Source organism: Agelaius tricolor, unplaced genomic scaffold (assembly GCF_023055355.1).
Source record: "Agelaius tricolor isolate 1412-34295 unplaced genomic scaffold, bAgeTri1.0.p SCAF_19, whole genome shotgun sequence".
Lineage (NCBI taxonomy): Eukaryota > Metazoa > Chordata > Aves > Passeriformes > Icteridae > Agelaius > Agelaius tricolor.
The window spans coordinates 14,922,659-14,947,649 of NW_027269279.1; the positions used below are offsets into that span (position 1 = coordinate 14,922,659).

A 24,991-nucleotide genomic window follows, 5' to 3' on the forward strand; every position below is an offset into this window, starting at 1 on the left:
AGAGCTGATGATTTCTCTTAGTGAGGTGATATTGACTGTGCACAAACAGCTTTTGGTTGTATTTGAGGCATTAACTGCAGGAATTGAGGGGAGGAAGATGTTTTTTCTCCTGATGCATCTGAGCATGTTCATTGCCTTTGACATTGCTGGTTTTTGTGCTCTGGCAGGTTCATCGTGCCCCTGCCCCGGACGTGCTGGGGCTGGTGGAGCTGACATCTCTCTGTTATGGTGCTGAGGCTCTCCTTTACAGTGGGACCAACTCAGGCCAGATCTGTGTGTGGGACACAGAGACCAATTCCTGCTTCATGACGTGGGAGGCTGACGAGGGCGAGATCGGTGGGTGCAGTGCCAGGGCTGAAAGGGGAATGTGTTGGGAAAGGAGCCCTGAGCCCACAGACTTCCCATTTCAGCTGTGCTTGGAAACCAGTTTGCTGTGTTGGATGCAAGATGTGTGGGGTGGCAATGAATCTGGGTTTCCTCAGGCTTCTGGATTTCCTGAGGGCTTTATAGAATCATTAATGTTGGAAAAGATCTCTAAGATCATCAGGTCCAAGCACTAACCCAGCACTGCCAGGTCCAGCATTAAACCACGTCTGTGAGCACCACATCCACAATCTGTTTGAGTCCTCTAGGCATGGTGACTCCACCACTGCTCTGGGCAGCCTGTGCCAAAGCACCCACAGAGCTCTGGTCTGTAAAACAGTGCTGGGCTGTAGAGCCCTCCCACTTTGCTGCCCAAGTGGCTGTGAGGAGCACCCTTGGAATGATGACAGGAGATCATTGTCACCACCTGTAGTAAAGGGATGGGACCATTGTTGGGCTAAGAACGATTCATTGCTCAGACAAACATCAGTCTCAGAGGCCGTGAGATTTTAGAGGAGCAGGCAGTTGGCCATAGCACAAAGTAGTCACAAGTTCTTTGTTACAAGGCAATATAGATCTTTCTAACCCAATGGATAGTTGCCACAGGGTTTATTTTGCTTTTCTAACCTATCACCTTTACTTACTTCTACTGCATTGCAGATATTTTGTCCAATGGGCTTCTGTCTCACATGCACACAGATGCTTCTAAACTCCCAACCTACTCCATACTATTACATTGCTACACTATGAACCCTTCACCATCTTACCCATGCAGTTTCTTACTTACAACTATAGAAACATAAGTTTCTGAATTTTCTACCTAATGTCTGTGTATTGTATTTTTACATCAATCCAAGCTTCTCCCAAGGCTGCAAATCAAACCTTTCAGTATCTGTGGAAGTTTCTGTTTTTCCTATTCCCACATCTTGGTTTGAAAAGCCAGATGTCTGCTGAAAAAGGCAGGAGCCTTCCTTGAAGGGGAAAATGTAAGCCCCCTCCCACTGAATTATCATAATTTTTTAATTAAGGGGCTCTCAGGCAAAGATATGGGAATAGGAGTAACAGTTCTTTACTAGGAAAATTAAAAAATACAAATGCAATAGTACAAAAAAAAAAAACCCAGAAAACAAACCACTGCCAGAGTGAGACCATGCCCTGTCCCCCTGTGTGTCAGGGGGGTGGCACAGCCCCATCCCATGGGGGCTCAGCCCTCCTGCAGTGCCAGCTGTGGCTCTGCTGGAGCAGGGATCCTGCACAAGGGGGGAGTTTTCCTCTGCAGCTCCAGGGCTGCTGCAGATGGGCCTGGGCTCCCTCTGGCCATGCAGGGCAGCAGAAGCTGCTCCTCTGGCAATGCACTGGGCAAAGGCTGCTGGGCTGTGCCAGGCTCACATTGGATCCAGGTAGGAATGCTTGGCTCCTGCCCTGGGCAATGCAGCATCTCCCCATGGGATGCTGGAATTGGATCAGCCCTGCAGGGACACTCAGTGGCCATGGACAGCAGAGATCTCCTGCAGGGAGGATTGGCTGGGGGAGAGAGAAAGAAAAAACTGCCCCATGGACAGCAGAGAACTGCCCCAGCTCTGACAGCTGTCAGATAGCATACACACACATCCTACCCCCAGGACAGCCAGCAGGGAGCCCTGCACACTGACAGGTGCCCTTCCTCCCCAGGGGTGCTGCTGTGCCGGCACCAGCGCCTGCTCAGCGGCAGCAACACCAAGCGCATCCGCCTGTGGTCCGTGGGCACTGTGCAGGAGCTGAGGCTGAAAGGGCCCAATGCCAGGTAGGAGCTCGTGGCCCCTCAGCTGGCAGCCCCCAGGACCTGTCTGAGAGGTGGCTTTTTGCAGACAGACACCACGTGCAACCACGCTGCTCCTGCTGCTCTTCATCCTTAGCTTTTTCTCTCCATCCCGTGACTGCTGATTCTTTCTGTTTGGATCTTTTGACTGAATTTTTGCCACAGGTAGCTGAACCCTCTTAATAGTGGAAGTGGGTGTTTATCATGCCTGAAATTTGTGTCTGTGGTTTGTAGGAATTTCTTTAGGAGAATTAGGGAAAATACATTGCCTTTCCTTCTTCTCTCATGCTATTGCATGCCCTATTTTTTTCTTTCCTGTGAAAACATGGTTGAAGTACAAATCACAGAATCATGGAATGGTTTGGGTGGGAAGGAACCTTCAAGACCATCCCATTTCAACCCTCCCTGTCCCATGGGCAGGGACACTTTTCACTAACCCAGGCTGCTCCAAGCCCCTTCCAGCCTGGCCTTGAACACTGCCAGGGATCCAGGGGCAGCCACAGCTGCTCTGGTGACCTGTCCCAGGGCCTCCTCACCCTCACAGAAAGAATTCCTTCCCTGTATCCCATCCATCCCTGCCCTCTGGCAGTGGGAAGCACCTCTCCCTTGTCCTGTCACTCCAGGCTCTTGTCCAAAGTACTTCTCCAGCTCTCCTGGAGCCCCTTTAGGCACTGGAAGGGGCTCTGAGGGCTCCCAGGATGAACAACCCCAGCTCTCCCAGGGACTGTTCCATGGACAGGAGCTCCTCATTGAACTGGCTCATTAGAAAGTTGGATTTAAAGCAGGCAGAGTGGCTGTTCCAACATCTGAGCCAGTCCTTCTCCCACCCTGCCTTCCTGCAGGTCTGGCTCAGTCCTGCTGGAGCACGAGATCACCCTGGATGGGACCATTGTGAGCGCAGCCTTTGATGACTCCCTGGAAATGGGGATTGTGGGCACCACGGCAGGGACGCTGTGGTACATCAACTGGGTGGAGAGCACCAGCATCCGACTCATCAGCGGCCACAAGAACAAGGTCAGGGGGCTGGGCTGCTTTGAGTTTTGCTGTTGCTTCAGGGTGTCTTTCTGCTACAGAAAAAAAGGGTTCAAATGGTGGGAGAGAAGGTATTTTATGACAACTTGCAGTGCACCTTGCCCGGTGCTACCTTTGGGGTTAGGTTTACTGTGCACAGTGCCTGGTCCTGCCTTTGGGGCTGGGTTTACTCTTTGCAATGATTGATAAGATTGGAAAAGACCTTTAAGATCATCAAGTCCAAGCACCAACCCAGCACCACCATGACATTCACCATTAAACCATGTCCCCAAGTGCCACATCCACACATTTTTTGAACACTCTTGGGTGTGGTGAATATTTTTGAATACTCTTGGGTATGGTGACTCCACCACTGCCCTGGGCAGCCTGTGCCAGTGCTTTTACAACCATTTCTGTGAAGAAATTCTTCCTAATATTCAATCTAAATCTTCCCTGGTACAAGTTGAGGACATTTCCTCTTGTCCTGTTAGCCCAAAAGCAAAGCTCTGCACCTTCCCTTACGTTCCCTCTCATCTGGTGGGTCCCATGAGCACAATCCTGGGGATGAAGGGGCAGGGCAGCTGATGTGCTCTGGGCTGTGGCACCCATAGAGCCCTGCTGTCTGCCTTTTCCCTGGAGCAGGTGACTGAGGTGTGCTTTAGTCCTGATGAGAGTCACTGTGCCACGTGCGGGGAGGACGGCAGCGTGAGGATCTGGGCTCTGGGCAGCACCGAGCTGGTGGTGCAGTTCCAGGTGCTCAACCAGGTAAGGGTTCCCATCAGTCCCTTCCTCTTGGCACAGGGAAGTGTCCCCTGTGTCACCAGGTCTCTGCCAATTTCCTTGCAGAGCTGCCAGTGCCTGGCCTGGAAGCCTCGTCCCGTTGGGGTGTGGCCTCGTCCCGGTGAGAGCCAGCACGTGGTGGCAGGGTACAGTGATGGCACTGTCCGTGTGTTCAGTGTTTCCAGGACAGAGATGGAGCTGAAAATGCACCCCCACGCTGCTGCACTGACAGCAGTCACCTACTCCACTGATGGTGAGGCTGCCTGAGGTGACACTGGGGACATGGGACCTCGGGGAACGTGGCTTGGTGCTGCCTGGGTTTCCCCTGGCCTCCAGCTGCTCTGTGTCCTGGCCACCTGCCCAAAACCCCAGGGCCAGGGAGAGCCACAGAACTTGTCCCAGTGAGCTCTGGTGACTCTGCCAGCTGGGCACATGGTGGGTGGGACATGGGAGGTGCATTGGCTCTGGGATAGCCAAGAGGTTTGGGTACAACAAACACCTTTGTTTTATGATCTACTGTGGCTCTTCTTCAGTATTGAGGTGTAGTGAGTGTTTGAGACATCTCATCATACCCAGCCCTTGACTGGGATGTCCTCAGCCTTTCACAGTGTTTCAGGACACTGGTATCCCATACCCTTGGACATTTCTCCTCTGTCCTTTTTTTCCTTCTACAAGAAGTGTTCCATTGTTTCCCCTCCTCTGCCACCAGGGGAAATGATCCTATCAGGGGGCAAGGATGGGATAGTGGCTGTCAGCAGCCCTCGCACTGGAATGACCATCCATGTCCTGGCTGACCACAAAGGCTCCCCCATCACTGTTCTCCAGTGCACCAGGAAGCAGGTGAGACCTCAGGAGTGAGTATTCAGTGGAATAAATCTCCATGTATTGCAGCCTGAGTGAGGCTGTGCCTGCAGGGGAACCTTTGGTGGCAGTTGTTGACACCCTGCACCCAGGTGTGACATGAACCTGTGCCACAGGTTCTTGGAGAGCAGCACCCCTCAGGAGCAGCCCAGGCTGTCAGCCTGCAGCCCCTGTACCCCCCAAAAAGGGTCTTTGGCTCCTCTGTGGAGCTGGGAAGACTTGGCTGTGCAGCAGTGGGATGGTTTGACACCTCCTTTGTCCTGCTCTTCATGGAGAGATTTTTCCCTTTGCACAGCAGAAATGGGAATAGTTTTCCCTAAGCTCTCAGGCTTTAAGATCATCTACACTGCAAGGCTGTGTTTCCTGGTAATCTGAGACTGAGGAAATCCTCCTTGATTTCAGGTGAAGGACGTTGTTAGGGGACACGTGGTATTGGAAATAACTCCCCAAGGAGATGTGCAGATCCAGAGGGTGTCCCAAGGAAGAGAACCGAGTTGTTCAGACCAGGATTTGGGTTGGAAAGGACCTTAAAAATCATCCATTTCCAGCCCCCTGTCATGGGCAGGGACCCTTCTCACTAGACCAGGTTGCTCTAAGCCCTGTCCAGCCTGGCTTTGGACACTTCCAGGGATGGAGCAGCCACAAACAGAGGTTCATCCTGGCTTTCATCCCCTAAACACAATCCCCATGTTCCCATGAGGTCCTGTCCCACTCTTTACTGTCCCACTCCTTCAAAGCCTCTGTGCCCCCAGAAGGACAGGGCTTTGTTTCTGCTCCCAGTACCATGAGAAGGAGGGGTGCAAGGAGGGGAGCTCAGAAGGACAGGGCTGTGTTTCTGCTCCCAGTACCATGAGAAGGAGGGGTGCAAGGAGGGGAGCTCAGGACAGGGCTGTGTTTCTGCTCCCAGTATCATGAGAAGGAGGGGTGGAAGGAGGGAGCTCAGAAGGACAGGGCTGTGTTTCTGCTCCCAGTACCATGAGAAGGAGGGGTGGAAGGAGGGAGCTCAGAAGGACAGGGCTGTGTTTCTGCTCCCAGTACCACGAGCTCGGTGTGGAAGGAGGGGAGCTCAGAAGGACAGGGCTGTGTTTCTGCTCCCAGTACCACGAGCTCGGGGTGGAAGGAGGGGAGCTCAGAAGGACAGGGCTGTGTTTCTGCTCCCAGTACCACGAGCTCGGGGTGGAAGGAGGGGAGCTGTGGCTGGCAGCCAGCTCCGACCGCCGCGTCAGCGTCTGGGGCTCCGACTGGCTCCAGGACAAGTGTGAGCTCCTCGACTGGCTCAGCTTCCCAGCCCCTGCTGGCCCTGAGGTGAGTGTGGCACCTGCCAGGCCCTGCCTGCTCCTGGTGTGAGGCTGGACACCAGCAGAGATGGAGGAGGGAGGCACAGGGCTCTGAGAGAGTGACTGTGTGCTTAGGGAATGCATCTCTGTTAGTCCAGTTCACAGAGTGTCTTGCCAATGCACCTTCTTGGGTGTGGAAAGAAAGTGCAGCAGGGCCAGACTGCCCTGCAGCACTGACTTTAAGCATGGGAGCCCTAAACTGCACCTGCAAAGAGCTGAGAGCCCTGTGCCAGCAAAGCAGAGCCCAGGCAGCAGTGAGCACGGTGTGCAGGAGGGAGAGCTAATTGTGAGCGTGCTGCTAATTCTGACACTCCTGAGAAGTGTGAGTGCTCTGAGCCAGGAGAGTGGTGATGGCTTCCCAGAGCCAAGTACTCAGCCCTGTGTGTCCCTGCTGCTTGGCAGAAGCCTCTGGCTGCAGCCCAGGGGCAGGGTTTGGGCAGCAGGACACCTGCTAGTAAAGCAGGAGGATCTGTGTTGGAGAGGATGGAGATGGTCCCTGGTGCAGGTGACATTGGCAGACAGAAGGGAGATGGGTGGTTTTGGGGGGCAAGAGGCAGTGCCTCAGCCTGGGTCCATACAACACCTGGGTTCTGCCAGTAATTCTTCTGTTCATTTCCAAAAAGATGGATTTGCTCTGGAAAGAGGCTCACTACAGCTCTCTGTACAGCATGAAGGTTTGATCTTGCATTCCCTGCTCAAGATCTGCCTCCTGGGCCCTGTTTTCTTGTGTTAAGCTGATCCATAACCAAATCCCAAGCTTCAAGCCCATGCAGCAGTAATATCTCAGTGGGAATTCAACCTGTTGGAGCCTCATGGGACCTGCTCCTACAACACTAAACGATTTGCTTCAGGTTTCCAGGGCAGGGTGTGGTTGTTCCTTGCTTTCCCTGAGCCAGAGATGGGAATGCAAGAGAGAGGAAGCAGCCTGCACCATACTCATGTCCCACTGCTCAAACCCTCACAGCACTGGGGTCCCTCTGTGCTCTCCTTTTATCTCTCATTGATCCAAATAAGAGAATCCAGCCTCAGTTTTGTTGCCTTTGGTTTCCCTCACCAGGGTCTGGACAGCCTCCCTCCCAGCCTCGCAGCGTTCTGCCCTTGGGAACACGGTGTCCTGGTCTATGTGGGCTTTGGGCTGCAGAAAGAAGCTTTGTTCTACAGCCTGAGGAAAAAACAGGTACCTGCCCCTGCCACGGGCAGTGGGGGCTGCCCTGTGTGTTACCCTGAGTCACAGGGGTGGGGTGGGCTCAGGCAGCTGCTCAGGGAACAGATTTTCATCTTGGAAACTCCCGAGTGTGGCCCAGGTGAGCAGCAGAGCCCTGCCCCTGCCTCAGGCTGCATCCAGGCAGGCAGCCAGTCCCTGATCCAGGGGAGGGGAAGGTGGCTGCTTCCAGAGCATCAACACTCTCTCCATTGTCTCCTGGATGCCTGGAGCAGCTTTAGGAGCTGTGCACCCTCAGCCTCCCCATCACCCTCTTAGGGCTGTGGCTGCACAGCTGTGAGCGCTGCCTCCCCATTTGAGCTGCCCGTGTTTCTCTTGCTGGGCTGCAGGTGCTCAGGAAGATCTCCCTGCCAGCCTTTGCCACGTCCCTCAGCCTGTCCCCAGCTGCACCTTTCATGGCCCTTGGCTTCGGTGGTGAGTGCTGGGGGTGCCTGGGCCCCTCCTTCTTCTGCCACAGGGGAAACAAGTGTCCTCATTCCCCCATCAAGAGACATGTCCTCAAACCTGGGAGCTACAGTCCAGGGAAAGGAGAAACCTCCAGGAGGCTCTTGGGTCAAGAATGAGATGCAGGAGGTCAATCCTGCTTGGCCATGGTCAGGGTTTGTCACTGGAATGACTTCCCGGGGTTCTGGGCTGTCTCCATTTCTGCAGCCTCTGAGGCAGCAGGGACCTTCCCACAGCACGGGGACAGGCAGGACCCTGCTCCTGGCAAGGACACCTCGCTCCTGGAGCAGTTTGGGTCTGTCTGTCCTGTGTCACTCAGCTCAGCAACTCAACTTCCAGCTCAGCAAGAGGGAGAGAGCCTGGGGAGTGACTGGGAATGCTGCTTCTGGCTGGGAAAGGACAGGGGGTGTTTGGAAACAGGTCTTCTGGCTGCAAAAGGACATGGAGAGGGGCTGGGGGGTGACTGGGAACGGCTTCTGGCTGGAAAAAGACAGGGAGTGACTGGAAAAGGGCTTCTGGCTGGGAAAGGACAGGGCGAGGGTCTGAGGCTGAGGGGGAATGGTGCTTCTGGCCAGAACAAGACATGGAAAGGGGGTGGGAGGTGACCACGAATGGTGCTTCTGACAGGGACTAGAGTTGAGAAGGTCTGTGAGTGACAGGGAAGGGTGGTCGCGGCTCCCTGACAAGCCCCAGGGCGCGGGTCTGGAGGGTGATCGGAGCCTCCTGGCGCAGCCCTGAGCCGCTGCTCTCCCCAGACCGGCTGCTGCGGCTGCAGCCCTGCCCCGCCGGGGCCCCGCAGGACTACGCCGGCCATGACGACACCGTGCACCTGTGCCGCTTCGCGCCCTCCGGCCGCCGCCTCCTCACGGCCTCGCACAGCGCCGTGCTCGTGTGGGAGCTCCCGGGCGCCTGAGCCGGGCTGGCCCCGCACCAGCGACGCTTCTCCAGCAGGACAGGCCCCGGCTCCGGCCGCAACCAGGCCCGAACCGCCGCCCCCACGGCTGCAGCGGCTGGCCCGCCCGCGGCCCCGCCCGGCCCTGGGATGTGTTTCACGGCCCCGTTCGCCGTTTGTTGCCGTTGAACGTTTTGTTTCCGTTAATAAACCATCGAAAGACCAACGTGGAGGTCTGGGTGTGCTGGCGCCGCCAGGGGGCGCCGCGCTGGCCGCGCCGCTCTGCGCCGCCGCTCGGTGGTGCGGCCGGAAGCGGGGGGGGGAGGCCGGGGAGGCGGCGGCGCCGCCATGAAACGGGACGTGCGGATCCTCCTGCTCGGGGAGGGTGAGGGGGGCACGGGCACGGGGCCGGGGGAGGCTCCTCCAGCCCGGCAAGGGGCAGGGAGCATGGGGATCCCGGGGGAGAGGGTTCTCCTGCAGGGGAGGGGCGAGGGCGGGCGGGGGGCCCAGATGGACCTCTCGTCACTGGCGGGACCAGGGGACAGACCGGGCCCGTCATTGTCGCCGGGCGACCCGTGGTGTCACGGCTCCCACCTGCCGCTGGCCCCCTCAAGCTCTGCCGTGCCGGTGCCAATGTCAACGTCCTCCCTTTATTTCCTAGCCCAGGTGGGGAAGACGTCCCTGATCATGGCTCTGGTGGGAGAGGAGTTTCCTGAAGAGGTGAGTGGGGAGGGGACGCGCACACCCCTAGCTCGTGTCCCCTCGCTGGGTGGGACAGCTCTGTCCCCAGTGTCCCCGCTGGAGATGGGGCTGTCTGGGAGGTGCTCGCAGCTCTCGAGGCTGTGACAGCCACGGGGATGGTTCAGGTGAGCACAGTGAGGACCACACGGAGCTCCAGCTGAGGTGGTGTTTTACTCACTTTGTGCTCTGATTCCGACTTGGGGGCTGGTCCTGATTTGCAGCTCTCTCTGCCCTGAGGAGGGTGTTGGTGCCTCCCAGGGCCCCCTTGCTGCTACTGGGGGTCTCTGTCACCAGCACAGCAGGGCTGGCACCACCACAGAGCCCTTGGAAGGGGCCAGCCCCATTCCCTGCCCACTGCACCCTCTGAAGATGTGGTTGGTGCTCTGAGCCAGGCCACTGTGAGTAGCAGCATCCAGCCAGCTGTGCCCCTCGACAGCTTGCTGTCCCAGCACAGTTTTGGTAGGGAAATAGGATCAGTCTGTCCAGGCACATTTTCCCTGAGCCTCAGGTGGTTTCTCCCGCTGCCCATGTGTGCCCTCCATGGTGTTGTGCTGGGCAGCATCAGCTCAGGGGTTTGGGGGGACCAGCCCTGCACCCCTTCCCTGCTCCCAGCCCAGCCCACACAACCAGAGGAGCCCAGGGAGTGCCCAGGGCTTATTCCCACCAGGATGAGGAGCTTGGTGTGAGGTAGGCAGGTGGAAGTTCCACCTCAGGGGGCTGCTACAGCCTGGTGGGCCAAGAGTGACCTGTGATCCACAGCTCATCCTGCCCTGGCAGTGGCCAAGGCCCTGAAGTCCCTTGTCACCTGTGCTGCTTGGCTGGACGGGGTGTGCTGCCTTTGCAGGTGCCCCCCCGGGCGGAGGAGATCACCATCCCGGCCGATGTCACCCCTGAGAAGGTCCCCACACACATAGTGGACTACTCAGGTAGGGCCCTGTCCTGCCTGGCTTCTCCCCTTCCCTGCCTGCCTGAGGGGATTGGGATGGGGTGGCCCTGCCTGGGCAGGTGGTGATGGCTTCATTCCCCTTCCAGAGTCGGAGCAGACGGAGGAGGAGCTGCAGGAGGAGATCGCCAAGGTGAGCAGGGCTGGCCAGGATGGGGAGAGGAGGCTGTGGTCCCCAGGGGACACATGGCTGCTCCCCTCCCTTCCCTGTTAGCCACCCAGAGAGGCACAGGCAGTTGGTTATCCACGGATTAATGCTCCTGGTTTGTTTAGAGGCTTGTTTAATCCTGCTCTGTCTTGTAAGCTGTTATGTGTGGCTTGTCCAAGGCCTCCAGGGAGCCTCCAGAAGGCGAATGGCAGGGGCAGCTCACTGCCCACGGGAGGAGGAGGCGGAGGCAGGAGCAGACATTGTGCTCTCAGCCTCGGAATATTCCCCATGGACTCAGAAGAGGGAGGAGCAGTTGCTGGGTTTGGGCAAGACCCCTGCTCCTTGCATTAGATCCCTGTGGCTGCCTGATGAAGCAGTGGCACAGAGGAGTTAATTTGGGAGCTGGAGCTCCTGGCGAGCACTGGGCAGGGAGGGATGAGGGAGCCCTCAGAGCAGTCATGGAGGAATAAGTTGTCTGACTGGGTTGGACCCAGCTGCTCTTTGCCCTGGGATTAACCTTGACTCTGCAGACATGAGGACCTTTAATTATGGATAATAAAACCATCTCTCTCACGTGAGCAGAGCTGTTTAATCTCCCAACCCTGGTGGCTAACAGTCAAGAAGGTGGGCACGGGGGTCCTGCTCCCTCCACCCAGACAGCAGGAGTACACTGAAGCTTTAAATGGCTCCAGGAAATCCTGCCTAAACCCTTGTGTGTCCTCGGATTAGCATTAAACTCTCTGCTGAAAGGACCAGTGATCCCTCCTGTCTGCTTCCGATAAAGCCTCGGTGCTGGCCCTGTCTGCAGGGGTCAGGAGGGGAGGGGGATCTGGGCCAGCAGGCGTGGGAGCAGCAGTTCCTCAGGCAGAGGAACTTCCCCCAGCAGCTCCTGAGGCAGAGGAGCTGCTCCCAGGAGCTCGAGGGCTCGTGCTGAGGGCGCGGGGGGCTGTGTACGTGTCCGTGCTCACGTGTGCTCGGCTGAGTGCTTCCCTGGCAGCTCAGGCGGCATTCCCTGCTGCCCTGGCCTTCCCTGCTCCCGTGGCATTCCCTGCTCCCCTGGCATTCCCTGCTCCCGTGGCATTCCCTGCTGCCCTGGCATTCCCTGCTGCCCTGGCATTCCCTGCTTCCATGGCATTCCCTGCTTCCATGGCATTCCCTGCTTCCATGGCATTCCCTGCTCCTGTGGCATTCCCTGCTTCCATGGCTTTTCCTGCAGCCCTGGCATTCCCTGCTGCCCTGGCATTCCCTGCTTCCATGGCATTCCCTGCTCCCATGGCATTCCCTGCTCCCATGGCATTCCCTGCTTCCATGGCATTCCCTGTAGCCCTGGCATTCCCTGCTCCCGTGGCCTTCCCTGCTTCCATGGCCTTCCCTGCTTCCATGGCCTTCCCTGCTGCCCTGGCATTCCCTGCTCCCATGGCATTCCCTGCTCCCATGGCATTCCCTGCTTCCATGGCCTTTCCTGCAGCCCTCGCATTCCCTGCTTCAATAGAATTCCCTGCTTCCATGGCATTCCCTGCAGCCCTGGCATTCCCTGCTGCCACGAGTGTGGCAGGACCCCTTAACCACCCTCTCCTGTTTCTCTTGCAGGCCAACGTGGTCTGCATGGTGTACGATGTCACCAAGGAGGCCACCATTGACAAGGTAATGGGTCCCCACCGCAGCCCTGCTCCAGCAGCAGGACCAGAGGGGGTTCCCAGTGCTGGGGTTTCTGTGCTGCCCTGTGGTGTGGGCACATACTGATGGCCCCTGGCTCTGTGGGATTTTGGGTCAGAGATTCCTGCAAGCAGAAGCTGAGCCCTGCCCAAGGTTATTCCCTCACAGCAGGTCAACAGGCTTGTTGCATCCTGGTGCTGGCATCCAGCATCCCTGGGGCTGCTCTGCCTGCTGGTGTGAGGGAATGCCGGGGAGCAGATGGCTGCAGGGCCCTGTTCCTGCCTGCCTGGGAGCTGCCTCTCCCTCCCCAGGCTGTGCTCACAGCCCTTTCCCTCTGCTCACCTTCCAGATTCGCACAAAGTGGATCCCCATGGTGAACGGGGGACTTGAAAAGGGATCCAGGTACCGTGTGGGGTGTGATCTGGGGGTGCAGAATTGGGGGATTCTGGGGGCTGTGGGGTGCCCACCATCCTCACCTCCTTCTGAGGGTAGTGAGAGCCAACCAGCTTTGTGGTTTGATCCAGGCCAGGTTGAATGGGAGCCATGGTCTAATGGGGCAGGGGCTGGGATGAGATGAACTTTATGGTCCCTCCCAACCAAAACCATTCCAGGACTGTGGTTTGTGGCCAGACCACTTAGAGCACAAGCACACGGGCACCAGAGATCCACTTGAAGCAGGGGGTCACTGAGGAGGGATCCTTCCTCCACCAGAGATCCACTTGAGGCAGGGGGTCACTGAGGAGGGATCCTTCCCCCCCCTTGATCTCTTCCCAGCCAGACAGGGAGAGGAGGCTGCCAGGGGGGTCTGGGAGCACAGAAGCTTTAGTTTGTGTGTGGATCTCTTGGGCAGAAGGCTGTTGTGCTGGATTAAAGGCTCCTGAGCATATTGTTGCTGGGTGAAAGCATAAGCAGGATCAGGCAGTCTGTTTCTCCAGATGGATGCTCCCGGCTGTGGGAGGCAGGAAAGCTGCTCTGGACCTTGCAGAGCAGAGCTGGGGCCTCCCTGACCTGCCCATGGGAGAACAATGGCTGGGACAGTGCTGGGACCAAGAGAGGGGTGGCCTCACTTGTGCTCTGTGTCTTTTCCTAGAACCCCCATTATTTTAGTGGGAAACAAGTCTGACCTGCAGATGGGCAGCTCCATGGAGGTCATCCTGCCCATCATGAACCAGTTCTCAGAGATTGAGACCTGTGTGGAGGTGAGGGAGCTGGGGGTGTGCCAAGCCTCCCTGAGGGGTTGGAATGTTGGTCTGGTGGGAGTCAGGGAGCCTCTGTGCTCCTGGAGAGCTGCCCTGGGGGTGTTGCTCTACACAAGGCCAGGGGTTGAGAGCCTGTCCTTTGGCCTTTCTGTCCTTTACCCCTTGCAAGGAGCAGCTTTCTGTGTCTGCCCTCTGTGGCTCTCTAGTTGGAGCTCCCACACAGGCCCTGTTGGTTCTGGGGCTCTGGGATGGGTACAGCAAAGCCAGAACAAAACCCAGGGGATTGTCCTTTTGGATTTTTCCTCATGGTGAACAAATGTTGCTCTGGGCTTTGAGGCACAGCTAGTCTGGCTGGGGGAGATTGTATCATCCTCCTCCTGCCCTTTTCATCAGGGCTGTCTCTTCCTCTGAATCCCCAGTGTTCTGCCAAGAACCTCAAGAACATCTCTGAGCTCTTCTACTATGCCCAGAAAGCTGTGCTGCACCCCACTGCCCCTCTCTACGACCCAGAGGAGAAGCAGGTGGGCTCCTGGGGAAGTCTCCTTCCTTCACACTGCCCTGGGCTGGAGGTTTTGGAATGCAGGTGGAGGATTTGGGCTGTCACAGACAGGCCAAGGGAACAGTGCCCATCTCCTGTGCTCAGTACACCTGCAGGGACTTGGGTGTGTTGGGGCAGAAGCCCTCATGCTCCAGGTTGTGTCTTGGTTGTGGAGGGAAGGGGCTGGAAGGAAAATTCACTGTGGATTGTTCTCTCTGACTTTAGATGGGATATTAGGAAAAATTTCTTCATGGTAAGGGTGGTCAGGCACTGGCACAGGTGGAATGGTGGAGTCAGCATTCCTGGAAGGATTTAAAAGCTCTGTGGATGTGGCACTTGGGGACATGGGCTAGTGGTAGCCTTGGCAGTGCTGGGGGAACAGCTGGACTCAGATCTTGGAGCAGTTTTCCACCCTTAATGATTCCATGATTCCCACCTCCAAGGAGGCTGTGGTACAGGCCTAGAAGTGCAGGAAGGGAGCCCTCTGTGTGTGGGGCTGCAGGAGGAAGGGCCAGGCTGTGTCTGGCCCTGTCATTGTCACCGTGGTTGGTCCTTGCAGCTCAAACCTGCCTGTGCTCGAGCACTGACCCGCATCTTCAACCTCTCAGACCAGGACAACAACCAGATCCTCAGTGATGATGAGCTCAACTACTTCCAGGTAGGGTGGCTGCAGAGCTGAGGAGTTCCCCAGTGCCTGGGATTCCCTCTCCAGCAGGGGAGCTGCCTCTCCTGGCACAGCCATCCCGTTCCTCTTTGGTGTTTCTGTGGCACAGCTGAAGCACTGCAGGGTGCATCTCTGAGCATGTGGGGTTCCATCTTCCTAAGCTTGGGCTGAGTTTGCTCTGCCATGGGAAGACCAGGAGGCTTTGGAGATGCTGAGAGCCCTAAATTATTGGGATGTTGAAGAACAAGGGTTTGGTCAAGTCATAAGACAGAAATCCATGAGCTGGGTGGATTTTCCCTCCCTGAAGCCCCAGTCCTTGCCAGGGGAGAGGGAACCTGGTGAGACAGGATTGTGCTCTCCGAGTGCTTTTCTGACAATGGTCTTCATTCTCTTGGGAGGCAGAAGTCTTGTTTTGGCAACCCCCTGGCTCCCCAGGCCCTGGAGGATGTGAAGATGGTTGTGTGGAAGAACACGACAGACGGGGTGCAGGACAACGGCCTCACCTTGAACGGTAACAGCCTGAGAGCTCCCTGCTCCTCCCCAGGGGAATGGGGACCCTCCTCCCTCAGCACATCCCTGGGGCTGCCCTTGGCCTGAGCCTCCTGGCTCTCATTCCAGGCCTGGTTAGTCCCTCTTGTTAAAGCAAGCCTGCTGTGGCTCTCTGTCCCAGCAGTCTGTTTTCCCAGGGAAAGCATGGCTGAGGAGTGGAGCCCTGAGCCTGAGCTGACTCCCCTGTGGCTGAGCCCCCTGATCTCTCCTGCAGGCTTCCTCTTCCTCAACACCCTCTTCATCCAGAGGGGCCGGCACGAGACCACCTGGACCATCCTGCGCCGCTTCGGCTACGACGACGAGCTGGAGCTGACAGATGACTACCTGTACCCACAGTGAGTGTCCAGGGCTGGGCAGGAAGGGGCCACATCCCCCTGGTGTGTGGCTCAGCATCCCCAGCACCCTGGCTGCACCCTTCCTGCAGCCCAGGAGCTGCTCTGGTCAGGGTCAGGTTCCCAGTGCTCACCTTCCCCTGGGGCAGGAGCTGACATGTGGGCTCAGGGACAAACACAGCACGCCTGGGGCTGCTGATTTAGGCAGACAGGAAGGTGGGGACTGAAATCCAGACTAGCCTTGACATCAGCAAGGGGTTCTTGGAGGCTGCTGTGTGCCTGGCTGAGCGAGGCAGAGCGGCTCTGTCGGGAGCAGTGAGCTGTCAGCACAGCCCTCGCGGCGGATTGTGCGGCTGCTGTCTCCTCTCTGCTCCCTGCCACTCTGGACATGGGGAGCTGGCAGCAGTGGAAGGGTTTGGCTTGGGAGCTGCCTCCTCCTCTTCCCAGAGAGCAGGCTGCAGGGAGGTGACAGGGACACGCTGGTGGATGGCACCCGGGGCACTGCTGAAACCCTGGGCATGAGGCAAAGTGAGGGCACAGCATCTCCTGGGCTGCCTGGGATGTGCCAGGGAAAGGCCACTGTGCATCCTCAGGGGATTCTCCCCAAAATAAAGGGGCTGTGTCAAGGAATAGCCAGGCCTGGAGGCAGCAGCTGACCTTGAGCAGGGAGGGAGAGGGCAGCTGTTTCCCCTGGGTGAGATGTGCTCACACACTGCCCTTCATGTGGGGCTTGAGGAGGTTCATTTGGGAGTCTGAGCTGGAGAGTAAGATAGGAAAGATAAAAGGGAGGTTTTAGGTTGGGTAGTAGGAAAAATTTTTCTACTGAAAGGGTTATCAGGGACTGATAACCCAGGGCAGTGGTGGAGTCCCCCCATCACTGGAGGGATTTAAAGCTATGTAGATATGGCACTTGGGGACATGGGTCAATGATAGCCTTGACAGTTTTGGAACAGTTGGACTCAACCAGACAGGGCTTTTCCAACCTAAATAATTCCATGCTTTTCCCAACAGGATCCGTGTGCCCCCCGGCTGTTCCACAGAGCTCAACCACTTGGGATACCAGTTCCTGCAGAGGCTCTTTGAGAAGCACGACAAGGTGGGCAGCAGGGCAGGGGCTGCAGGGCAGGGGATGCTCTGCTGGGCCTGCACACCTGGGCACAGCTGCTCCCCTAACCACCCCTCTGTGCCAGGGAGCCCATGGAGCACCAGGGAAGGGCTTTCCTCTGCCACAGCATTCCCTCTTTGGAGGCTTTGGAAGCAGGAAGTGGCCACAAGCTGTAGGTAGTCTGATGGCCTGTCAGGGACATGGGCTTTGGTCACTACCCTTGGCCAAAGGACAGTTTGGACTTTGAGGGACTGGGTCTGAGTTGGCATCAAGCTGGCATGGCCCTTGTAGTGCCTGGCTGCGGCAGGCAGGGAGGCAGGGAATTGGGCAGGGAGGCAGGGAATTGGGCAGGGAGGCAGGGAATTGGGCAGGGAGGCAGGGAATTGGGCAGGGAGGCAGGGAATTGGGCAGGGAGGCAGGGAATTGGGCAGGGAGGCAGGGAATTGGGCAGGGAGGTAGGGAATTGGGCAGGGAGGCAGGGAATTGGGCAGGGAGGCAGGGAATTGGGCAGGAAGGCAGGCAGGGAAGCGGGCACAGCTGCTGGCCAGCAGCCATGGACCAAACACCAGCATCTGCCAGCCTGGTGGAGGGCTGCCAGGCTGGAGAGAGGGAGAAAAAGCAACATATTTGTGCCAAACTCAGGCTCTTGCAGGGTGGGAGAAAGGGATGTATTGGATCAGCATGCACCTGCTCGGACTGGCTATTCAGATGTTGATGTGCATCTGGGGAATGGCAGCTCTGTGACAACAGGGAGTGGCTCAGGAATGGCAGCAGAGGGTGGACACACATCCCTGTGTGTCCAGATCAGCTCTGTAGCCATGGGGAGTGGCAGAACTGAATGGATGCACATCCCTGGGTGCCCAGGTGCCAGCAGGTCCCCTTCAGACACAGCAGCCTGAGTGCTGAGTTGGCCTGTGGAAGGCCAGGCTGGCCTGATGCAGGCTGCTGTGGGACAGGAGTGCCAGGAACAGCAGCTCAGGGCTGTGGGGTGGGCGTGGACAAGTCCTGCCTGGTTGCAGCTGCAATCCCACAGCATGTTTGCTGCTGTGCAGTGCTGGCAGTCCCTGAGGCACAGGCTCTGAGCTCGCCCAGCTCCGGCCTCGCTGCGCCCGATCGATTCCTGCCATTGACAGATCCCTGTGACCGTGCACAGCAGGGAGGTGGCCCGTGTGGCAGGGCCCCCTGTGGGCACAGGCTGGCTCCTGCCTCCCCTGGTGACTTCCCTGTGTTTTGGCAGGACCAGGATGGAGCCCTGTCACACACAGAGCTGCAGAACTTCTTCAGCGTGTTCCCCTGCGTGCCCTGGGGCCCCGAGCTCTACAACACGGTATGCACCACTGATAAAGGCCTGCTTTCCCTGCATGGATTCCTCTGCCAGTGGACGTAAGCTCAGTCCCTCTCCCTGGCCCTTGGTCACATCACTCAGCCCTTGCTGACCCTCCTGCTGTGCTCTGTCTCTCCAGGCTCGTGGCTTACCTGGACGTACGGCACTGCCTGGAGTGCCTGGGCTACCTGGGCTACCCCATCCTCTCGGAGCAGGACTCCCAGACCCAAGCCCTCACAGGTACAGCCATGCCCTCCCCTTCTGTCACAACTTGGGTCCCTCCTGGCTCTCACCACCCTCTCTGCTGCCAGTGACCCGGGAGAAGAGGATTGACCTGGAGAAGGGGCAGACCCAGAGGAATGTGTTCCTGTGCAAGGTGCTGGGAGCGCGGGGCGCAGGCAAGTCCGCCTTCCTGCAGGCCTTCCTCGGCAGGAGCCTGGCGGTGAGTGGCTGCTCCCTGCCTGGCCACGCTCCCAGGATGGAGCAGGAGGCACAGCTGGGGGTCCTGGAGCGATCTGTCCCTTGGTGGCACCTCCCTGCCCCTGGCCAGGCCCCTCTGTGTGCTGCCCTCGCGGCCATGCTCCACATCCCCTCTGTGCTGGTGGCTTTGGTGTCCTTATCGTGGCTAAAGCAGTGGGTCTGCTCCCTCTGCTTGTCCCGAGGGGCTGTGCCTTTCCCTGCTCTGTAGGAGCAGCCCCACATCTCATGCCAGGCCCTGGCTGCCCTTCAGGGGGCTGTCAGGCCAGGGGGGCTCAGGGCAGTGTGAAACAGTCCCTCACCCAGCATTGCTCGGATCTCCACAACCTGAGATGGTGTTTTTCTTGTGACAGGCCCAGAGGGAGAAGCCAGGAAAGCCATCCCTCTACACCATCAACACAGTGCAGGTCAATGGCCAGGAGAAGTACCTCATAGTAAGTGTGGGAGGGCAGGGAATTGTGCTGTGCCTGGCTCTTAGCAGGGCTGGGCTGTGTCCCCATACCCTGGCACATGGGGCTGGGCTGTGGCTGTGGCTGTGCTGGCACTGTCCTTGTGCTGGTGTGAGGAGCAGCTGAGCCCTGGGACACTGCAGTGCCACATTCCTGTCCCCTGTGCTGCAGCTGTACGAGGTCAGTGCTGACAGCACCTTCTCGAAGCCGTCGGACACAGCCTGCGACGTCGCCTGCTTCATCTACAGCCTGAGCGACCCCAAATCCTTCAGCTACTGTGCCAGCATCTATAAGGTACCTGGCAGGGACCCTTCACAGGGCTCCTGGGCAACCACAGGGGTCCTGTTAGACTTCACCAGGGGCACAGGGGACATCAGCCTCTGTAGCACTCCTGCCTCTCCCAGGGTTGCTCCTTAACCCCTCACTGGGGTTTCTGTCTCTGCAGCAGCACTACGTGGACAGCCAGATCCCCTGTGTCTTCGTGGCCTCCAAGACAGACCTGCCAGAAGCCAGCCAGCAGCCAGGGCTCTTCCCAGCTGAGTTCTGCTACAAGCACTGCCTCCCTCCACCCTTCCCCTTCTCCTGCCACAGCCAGGGACCGCCCAGCACCGCTGTCTACACCAAACTGGCCACTGCTGCCACCTTCCCGTGAGTATCCTTCCCGTGGGGGGCTTTGCTAGGAGCACTGCCTGGGCAGGGGGCTATGTCCCAGCCCTGCCTCTGCCACTTTGCTTTTGCTTTCTCTGCAGCTTTTGGTGTCATCTAGGGCATGCAGAGACAGGACAAGGGGGGATGGCCTTAAGCTGAAGGAGGACAGGATTAGATGGGATATTGGGAATTAGGAATTGTTCCCTGTGAGGGTGGGCAGGCCCTGGCACAGGGTGCCCAGAGCAGCTGGGGCTGCCCCTGGACCCCTGGCAGTGCCCAAGGCCAGGCTGGGCAGGGCTTGGAGCAGCCTGGGACAGTGGAAGGTGCCCCTGCCATGGCAGGGGTAGAACGAGATGAGCTTTAAGGTTCCTTTCCAATCAAACTATTCCAGGATCTGTGGTTCTGTGATCTGCTTATACAAATAATTGAAACAGAAAAGCCACTTCTTCCTTTAATTGCAGAGGGGGGAGGTTTTCTTCTGCCTGTGTGTATGTCTCTGGCAGATTTAGTAGATAGATCCTGCCACAGGAGTGTTTATTTTTGAAGCCTAAGATAAAAAATGCTGAAGAGGAGTAGCCAGCTTGGTTTGCCAGGGCCCACGGGGGGGGTGGCAGCTATTTTCTCCCGATGAGATGGATCAGGCTGAAAAAGAGGTCAGTGAAGCAAGACCTGTGTCACACAGCCTCTCTATGGGAGGAACTGCACCCCAGAGGGGCTGGGAATGGGGCAGGACAGCACCAGGCTGGTCACAGCAGGTGAGGAGGGCTCTGGAGAGAGAGGAGGCTCCCTGTGAGTGGAATCACTCTGCTCCAGGGCTGGGAAGGGCCAGCACAGCTCCAGGGGCCGAGCCCTGGCGGGGAGAGCGTGTGGGAGCGTTGGAAGGCAGGATGGGATTACTAGTGAGTAGTTTTCCCTCCAGCTTCTTTTCAATAAACAACTTTATTTTTAGAGCTGACGCTTTTTTTTTTTCCCTCCCCTCTGCAGTATTAAAATTTAAATATTCTTAATATATCTTAGGGTATGTGGTATAAATAAATAACAGCGTAATGAAGGGCCGGGGATTGGCTGTGCTCCCCCGATGTAGTGGGGAATGAATTATGGATGGAGGGAGAGAGAGGAGAGGAGCTGTTAGTGCAGGACAGCACGTGCTAGGGAGGGAATGTGTACACTGGGGCAGCACCAGGCCCTGTCCCTCGCTGCCCTTTGGTCCCTGTCACCAGTGTCCCCGTGGTGGCGTCCCGGCTCTCCGTGCATGGGGGTTGGAAAGGCAGCCTGACCTAGAAAGGCAGATACCTGTATAATTGTTTAGGTGTTGGAGAGCTGTTTCCAGGGCAGGGGAGGGGACAGCCACATCCATCCCACAGCCCCCCCTTGGCTTGATGGTGATGAGAGCTCTGCTGGCAGGGATGGGGAATCTCAGATTCTCACTGGGCTGTTCCCCCTGGCACTCCCAGCCTCCCTGTGTGGGGTGGGAGCACCGGGACAGCCACACTCACCGGCCTCTCCTGTGTTTGCTTGCAGCCACCTGAACGCCGTGGAGCTGGGAGTCGCGTCCTTCTGGCTGCGGGTGGCGCTGGGGGCAGCGGTGACAGCGCTGGTGGGCTTCACCCTGTACCGCCTGCTGGCCAAGAACAAATGAGAGCCACGCCCTGCTCCGTCCCGTCACACCGGCTCCCCGGCCCCAGCGACGCCCAGAGGGGCCCCGCCTCAAGCTGGCCCCTGGTAGGAAATCCTCCTTTGCCCCCAGCCTGGATTGCAGGACCAGTGAAGCCAGACCAGACCTCCCAGCACCAGCAGGATGCAGCCCTGGCACCGGGCAGCCTCACCCTGTGGCCTCCTGGCCCCCGTGGCCACAGGGCAGGCAGCTCTGCCAGGAGAGCTCTGCCTCACCAGCAGCTGGAGGATCTCCCTCATCTTTTATTCTGTTCAGTTTTTTAACGCTTGTTTTTAAGCTCAAACACGAGTGTTTCAGTGTCTGTTGGACTGGGCACATCCCCTCCCCAGAGGGCTGTGCTGGTGCCCTCAATTCTGGAGGGCACAACGCTCCCGGGGCCCCGGGGAGCTCCAGCAGCAGCTGAGCTGTCAGATGAGCTCATGGCTGCAGCTCCCTGGGGCACAGCTCCAGCTCCTGGCCCGGTTTCCCTCAGCCAGGGCTGGCACAGGGAGGGAGGGCCAGGCACTGACACCCCCAGCCCAGTGTGAGAGGTCAGGCCTGGCCCCTCCTGCTGGGCCACAGTGGCTGCTGTCCTGGCCTGAGGGGGGACAGTGACAACCAGGGTTTGTCCTGAGCTCCTTTCTGTTGGTTCTACTCAAAAATCTTGTGAGTCCTGCAGCGTGCCAGGCTCCAGGTCCATCCACTCTCCTTCCCTGGCTCCTGTTTGTCCTATCCCCACCCCTGGCCACCAGTATTCATGGCCAGCAGTGCTTGCAGGGCTCTGGGAGCCCTGGTAAGGACTGGGAGGGTGTTGGATGCCCACTGTGTGCCCAGTCTGTCCCTGGCAGTGCCATCACTGAGCTGGTGCCACACTGTGCCCTAGGCCCTGTGACCTGCTGTCCCCTCTGTGGGGCCCTGGCCAGAGTGTGAAGCTCCGGGCATTTCATCTCCTGGCACCACTGGAAACTCCTTCCTGTCCTGTCCCCTGTCCCCTGCCCACACCTGAGCTGGTTTCATTTGCTGGGACTGAGCTCAGTCCCTGTCTGCAAGTCCCAAAGAGCCAGGCCAGAACCATCCCTGGGTTCCTGTCCTCCCAGGGGAGCCTGGATCTGCCCTGGCTGTGCCACCAGCCTGGCCATGTCACCGGCCTGTCAGTGTCACCAGCCTGGCCGTGTCACCAGCCTGGTCTTCCCCAGCACGCTCAGGGTCGGTCTCCAGGCAGCTGCAGGGGCAGATCCTAGGGTAGCACCCAGAGCTGCTTTTTCTGTGTTTTGTCTATTTAAATGTTTTATGGTGGCCTGGAGCCAGCGAGGGGATGGAGGAATTGCTGGGCAGCGCTGGTGTCTCTCCCAGGGACAGCCCCAGGGTGGTGTCCCCATCCTGCTGTCCCCAGTGCTGGCTAGCTGGGTGTCCCTGCCTGTGCTGGAGCTGCTCTGCCAGTCGGGCACACACTCACTGCTGGCCCCTGGCACTGCCAGGGCCACTCCCTCGTGCTCAATGTCCTCTTCTGTGCCCACCGTGCGTGGCTCTGCCAGCCGGGCCCGTGCCTGGTGTTGGTGTCTCCCTGCTCCACATCTGCTGGAGCTGTAATGTTTTAGTTTGTTCTCTACGGCAAAATAAATTTTTACACACCTTGTGCTTGCACACCGTGTCCTGTGTCACCTGGGGAGCAGGACCCCTGTCCCTGCCCGGGCTGCAGGGGGAGCAGGGCCACCCCGAGAGCCTGGGCTGCCCCACCCGAGGGCACTTACAGGGATTTGGGGCCTGGTGTAGTGGGACAGGGCTTGGGGCTGGCCAGGACTCCTTGGTGCTTGGGGACAGGGATCCTCACACAAGTGCCAGCCAGGGTGCAGAGACAGGGGAGGAGGTGATGGATCCCGTGGTTCTCTGCTCAGGATCCACGGGAAGGGGGAACTTCGGCTGCCCTGGGAGCTGTGATCTCTGTGCCCATCCCTGTGTGGGGTTTGGGGCTCCCCATTTCCCTGCAGTCTCTTTCCCCCTGTACCTGCAGCTCCCAGGGCTGTGCCACCTCCCCTCCCTGCTCCTGTTTTCCCATGGCAGCTTTTCCCTCAGCTATTTCTGTCCCTGCCTCAGCCACGGGCGCTGGGCACAGGGAATGTGGGCGCAGCCAGAGAAAAGGATTTTCCAGAGCCTCTGCACTGGATGGGGTGGGACTGCTCCCACATGGGGGGGATCCTTGTGGGGTGGGAGAGGAGACCCTTCCCACAGGGCCAGCCGGGGGACAGGGAGGGTGGGGACACAGCCGCGCTGCCGTGCGGGCACAGGAGGCGGTGCAGGGCGGACGGGACACGCGGTGCTCCCTGGTGACTCCAAACCAGGCTGCATCCCCCGGGAGCTGCGGCCCACGTGCCCTGCTGGGTATTCATAGCTCTGGTGTGCGGGGCACGGGCGCTGTGCTGGGACAGACACGGGTGTGGGGCTGGGCACACGCCTGGCAGGGCCATGGGACCCCAGCCACGGCCACACATCCCCAGGGAAGGGCCTGGCGTGGCTGGGCAGCCCAGAGCTCCCTGGGCACCTCAGTGGGGCTGAGCCACGGCTCTGGGAAGTGAGGATGGTACCAGGGATGGCTCCTGGGGACACCCCTGCACTGCTGGGGATCCAGGGGAGCCTGGCCTGGGTGGCACTGGGCACATCCCACAGAGGTGCCAGCTCCAGGGACCCAGTGCCAGGCTGTCCATGAGCACGGTGCTGGGGCAGGGGACAGCACTGGAGACTCGATGTGCCATGGGGGATGTACCCAGGCTGTGCTGGCCTGGGGGGTGCAGGGACAGGATGCAGGGAATGCTTGCAATCACCTGTGCCAGATTCAGCAGGTACCTGGTGCTGGCATGCCTGTGTCCATCCTGGGACACTGGTGTCTATCCTGGGGTGCTGATGTCCTCCACTGTGGGACAATGGTGTCCATTCTGGGATACTGGTGTCCTTTCTGGGATGCTGATGTCCATTCTGGGACATTGGTGTCCATTCTGGGATGCTGGTACTGTACCAGGATATGGATTCCTCACGCAGGGTGCAGCTCCAGAGCCATGTACCAGGATGTGGGTACAGGAATACACAAACCTGTATTGGGATGCAGTACTGGAAATGGAATACAGGTTCCCATTCCAGGTGCAGATCTTGTACTGGGATGCAGGAATCACACCAGGACCCAGGTCCCATGCCAGGATGTATCAGTGCTGGGACACAGGGATGACAGCAGGACCCAGGAACCATCAGTGCTGGGACACAGGGAGCAGGATGCAGGCACCCACAGCAGGATGCACAGAGCTGCTCTGGGATGCAGGAACTGGGCCAGGATGTGGGTACCAGTACTGGGATGTGAGTGCCAATACTGGGATGTAGATACCACACTGGGAAGCAGGTATCACTCCAGGAGGCAGTTCCATATTGGGGTGTGGGTACCCGTACTGGGATGCAGATTCCCATACCGGGATGCAGGTTCCTGTACCGGGATGCAGGTTCCTGTACTGGGATGCAGATTCCCATACTGGGATGCAGGTTCCTGTACCGGGATGTAGATTCCCATACTGGGATGCAGATTCCCGTACCAGGATGCAGGTTCCCATACAGGGATGCAGGTTCTTGTACTGGGATGCAGATTCCCATACTGGGATGCAGATTCCCATACCGGGATGCAGGTCCCCATACCGGGATGCAGGTTCCCGTACCGGGATGCAGGTTCCCATACAGGGATGCAGGTTCTTGTACTGGGATGCAGATTCCCATACTGGGATGCAGATTCCCATACCGGGATGCAGGTCCCCATACCGGGATGCAGGGTCCTGTACCGGGATGCCCGCAGCCGTACCGGGATGCAGGTTCCCGTACCGGG

General features: G+C 58.3%; 1 protein-coding gene across 5 annotated transcripts in view; it reads left to right on the forward strand.

Moving 5' to 3' along the window:
- Window positions 1-22,779, forward strand: part of LOC139598283 (mitochondrial Rho GTPase 2) — a 49,959-nt gene extending 27,180 nt beyond the window's left edge. Inside the window, exons 32-58 of one of the 5 annotated variants that reach the window (XM_071444483.1) lie at window positions 168-336; window positions 2,035-2,146; window positions 3,004-3,175; window positions 3,815-3,937; window positions 4,019-4,205; window positions 4,662-4,792; window positions 5,975-6,118; window positions 7,208-7,327; window positions 7,702-7,786; window positions 9,370-9,428; window positions 10,294-10,375; window positions 10,482-10,525; window positions 12,131-12,184; window positions 12,546-12,598; window positions 13,287-13,395; window positions 13,815-13,916; window positions 14,493-14,591; window positions 15,000-15,108; window positions 15,361-15,481; window positions 16,490-16,574; window positions 17,821-17,966; window positions 18,047-18,147; window positions 18,219-18,349; window positions 18,738-18,818; window positions 19,005-19,127; window positions 19,279-19,481; window positions 21,003-22,779. In XM_071444483.1, the coding sequence (XP_071300584.1) occupies window positions 168-336; window positions 2,035-2,146; window positions 3,004-3,175; window positions 3,815-3,937; window positions 4,019-4,205; window positions 4,662-4,792; window positions 5,975-6,118; window positions 7,208-7,327; window positions 7,702-7,786; window positions 9,370-9,428; window positions 10,294-10,375; window positions 10,482-10,525; window positions 12,131-12,184; window positions 12,546-12,598; window positions 13,287-13,395; window positions 13,815-13,916; window positions 14,493-14,591; window positions 15,000-15,108; window positions 15,361-15,481; window positions 16,490-16,574; window positions 17,821-17,966; window positions 18,047-18,147; window positions 18,219-18,349; window positions 18,738-18,818; window positions 19,005-19,127; window positions 19,279-19,481; window positions 21,003-21,120 (3,063 nt within the window). In that variant the 3' untranslated portion in view covers window positions 21,121-22,779. Of the gene's footprint in view, window positions 1-167; window positions 337-2,034; window positions 2,147-3,003; window positions 3,176-3,814; window positions 3,938-4,018; window positions 4,206-4,661; window positions 4,793-5,974; window positions 6,119-7,207; window positions 7,328-7,701; window positions 7,787-8,571; window positions 9,094-9,369; window positions 9,429-10,293; window positions 10,376-10,481; window positions 10,526-12,130; window positions 12,185-12,545; window positions 12,599-13,286; window positions 13,396-13,814; window positions 13,917-14,492; window positions 14,592-14,995; window positions 15,109-15,360; window positions 15,482-16,489; window positions 16,575-17,820; window positions 17,967-18,046; window positions 18,148-18,218; window positions 18,350-18,737; window positions 18,819-19,004; window positions 19,128-19,278; window positions 19,482-21,002 lie in introns of those variants that run through there. The other 4 variants (XM_071444479.1, XM_071444481.1, XM_071444482.1 and 1 more) reach the window with 4 other exon arrangements.
- The last annotated feature ends 2,212 nt before the right edge of the window (window positions 22,780-24,991 follow it).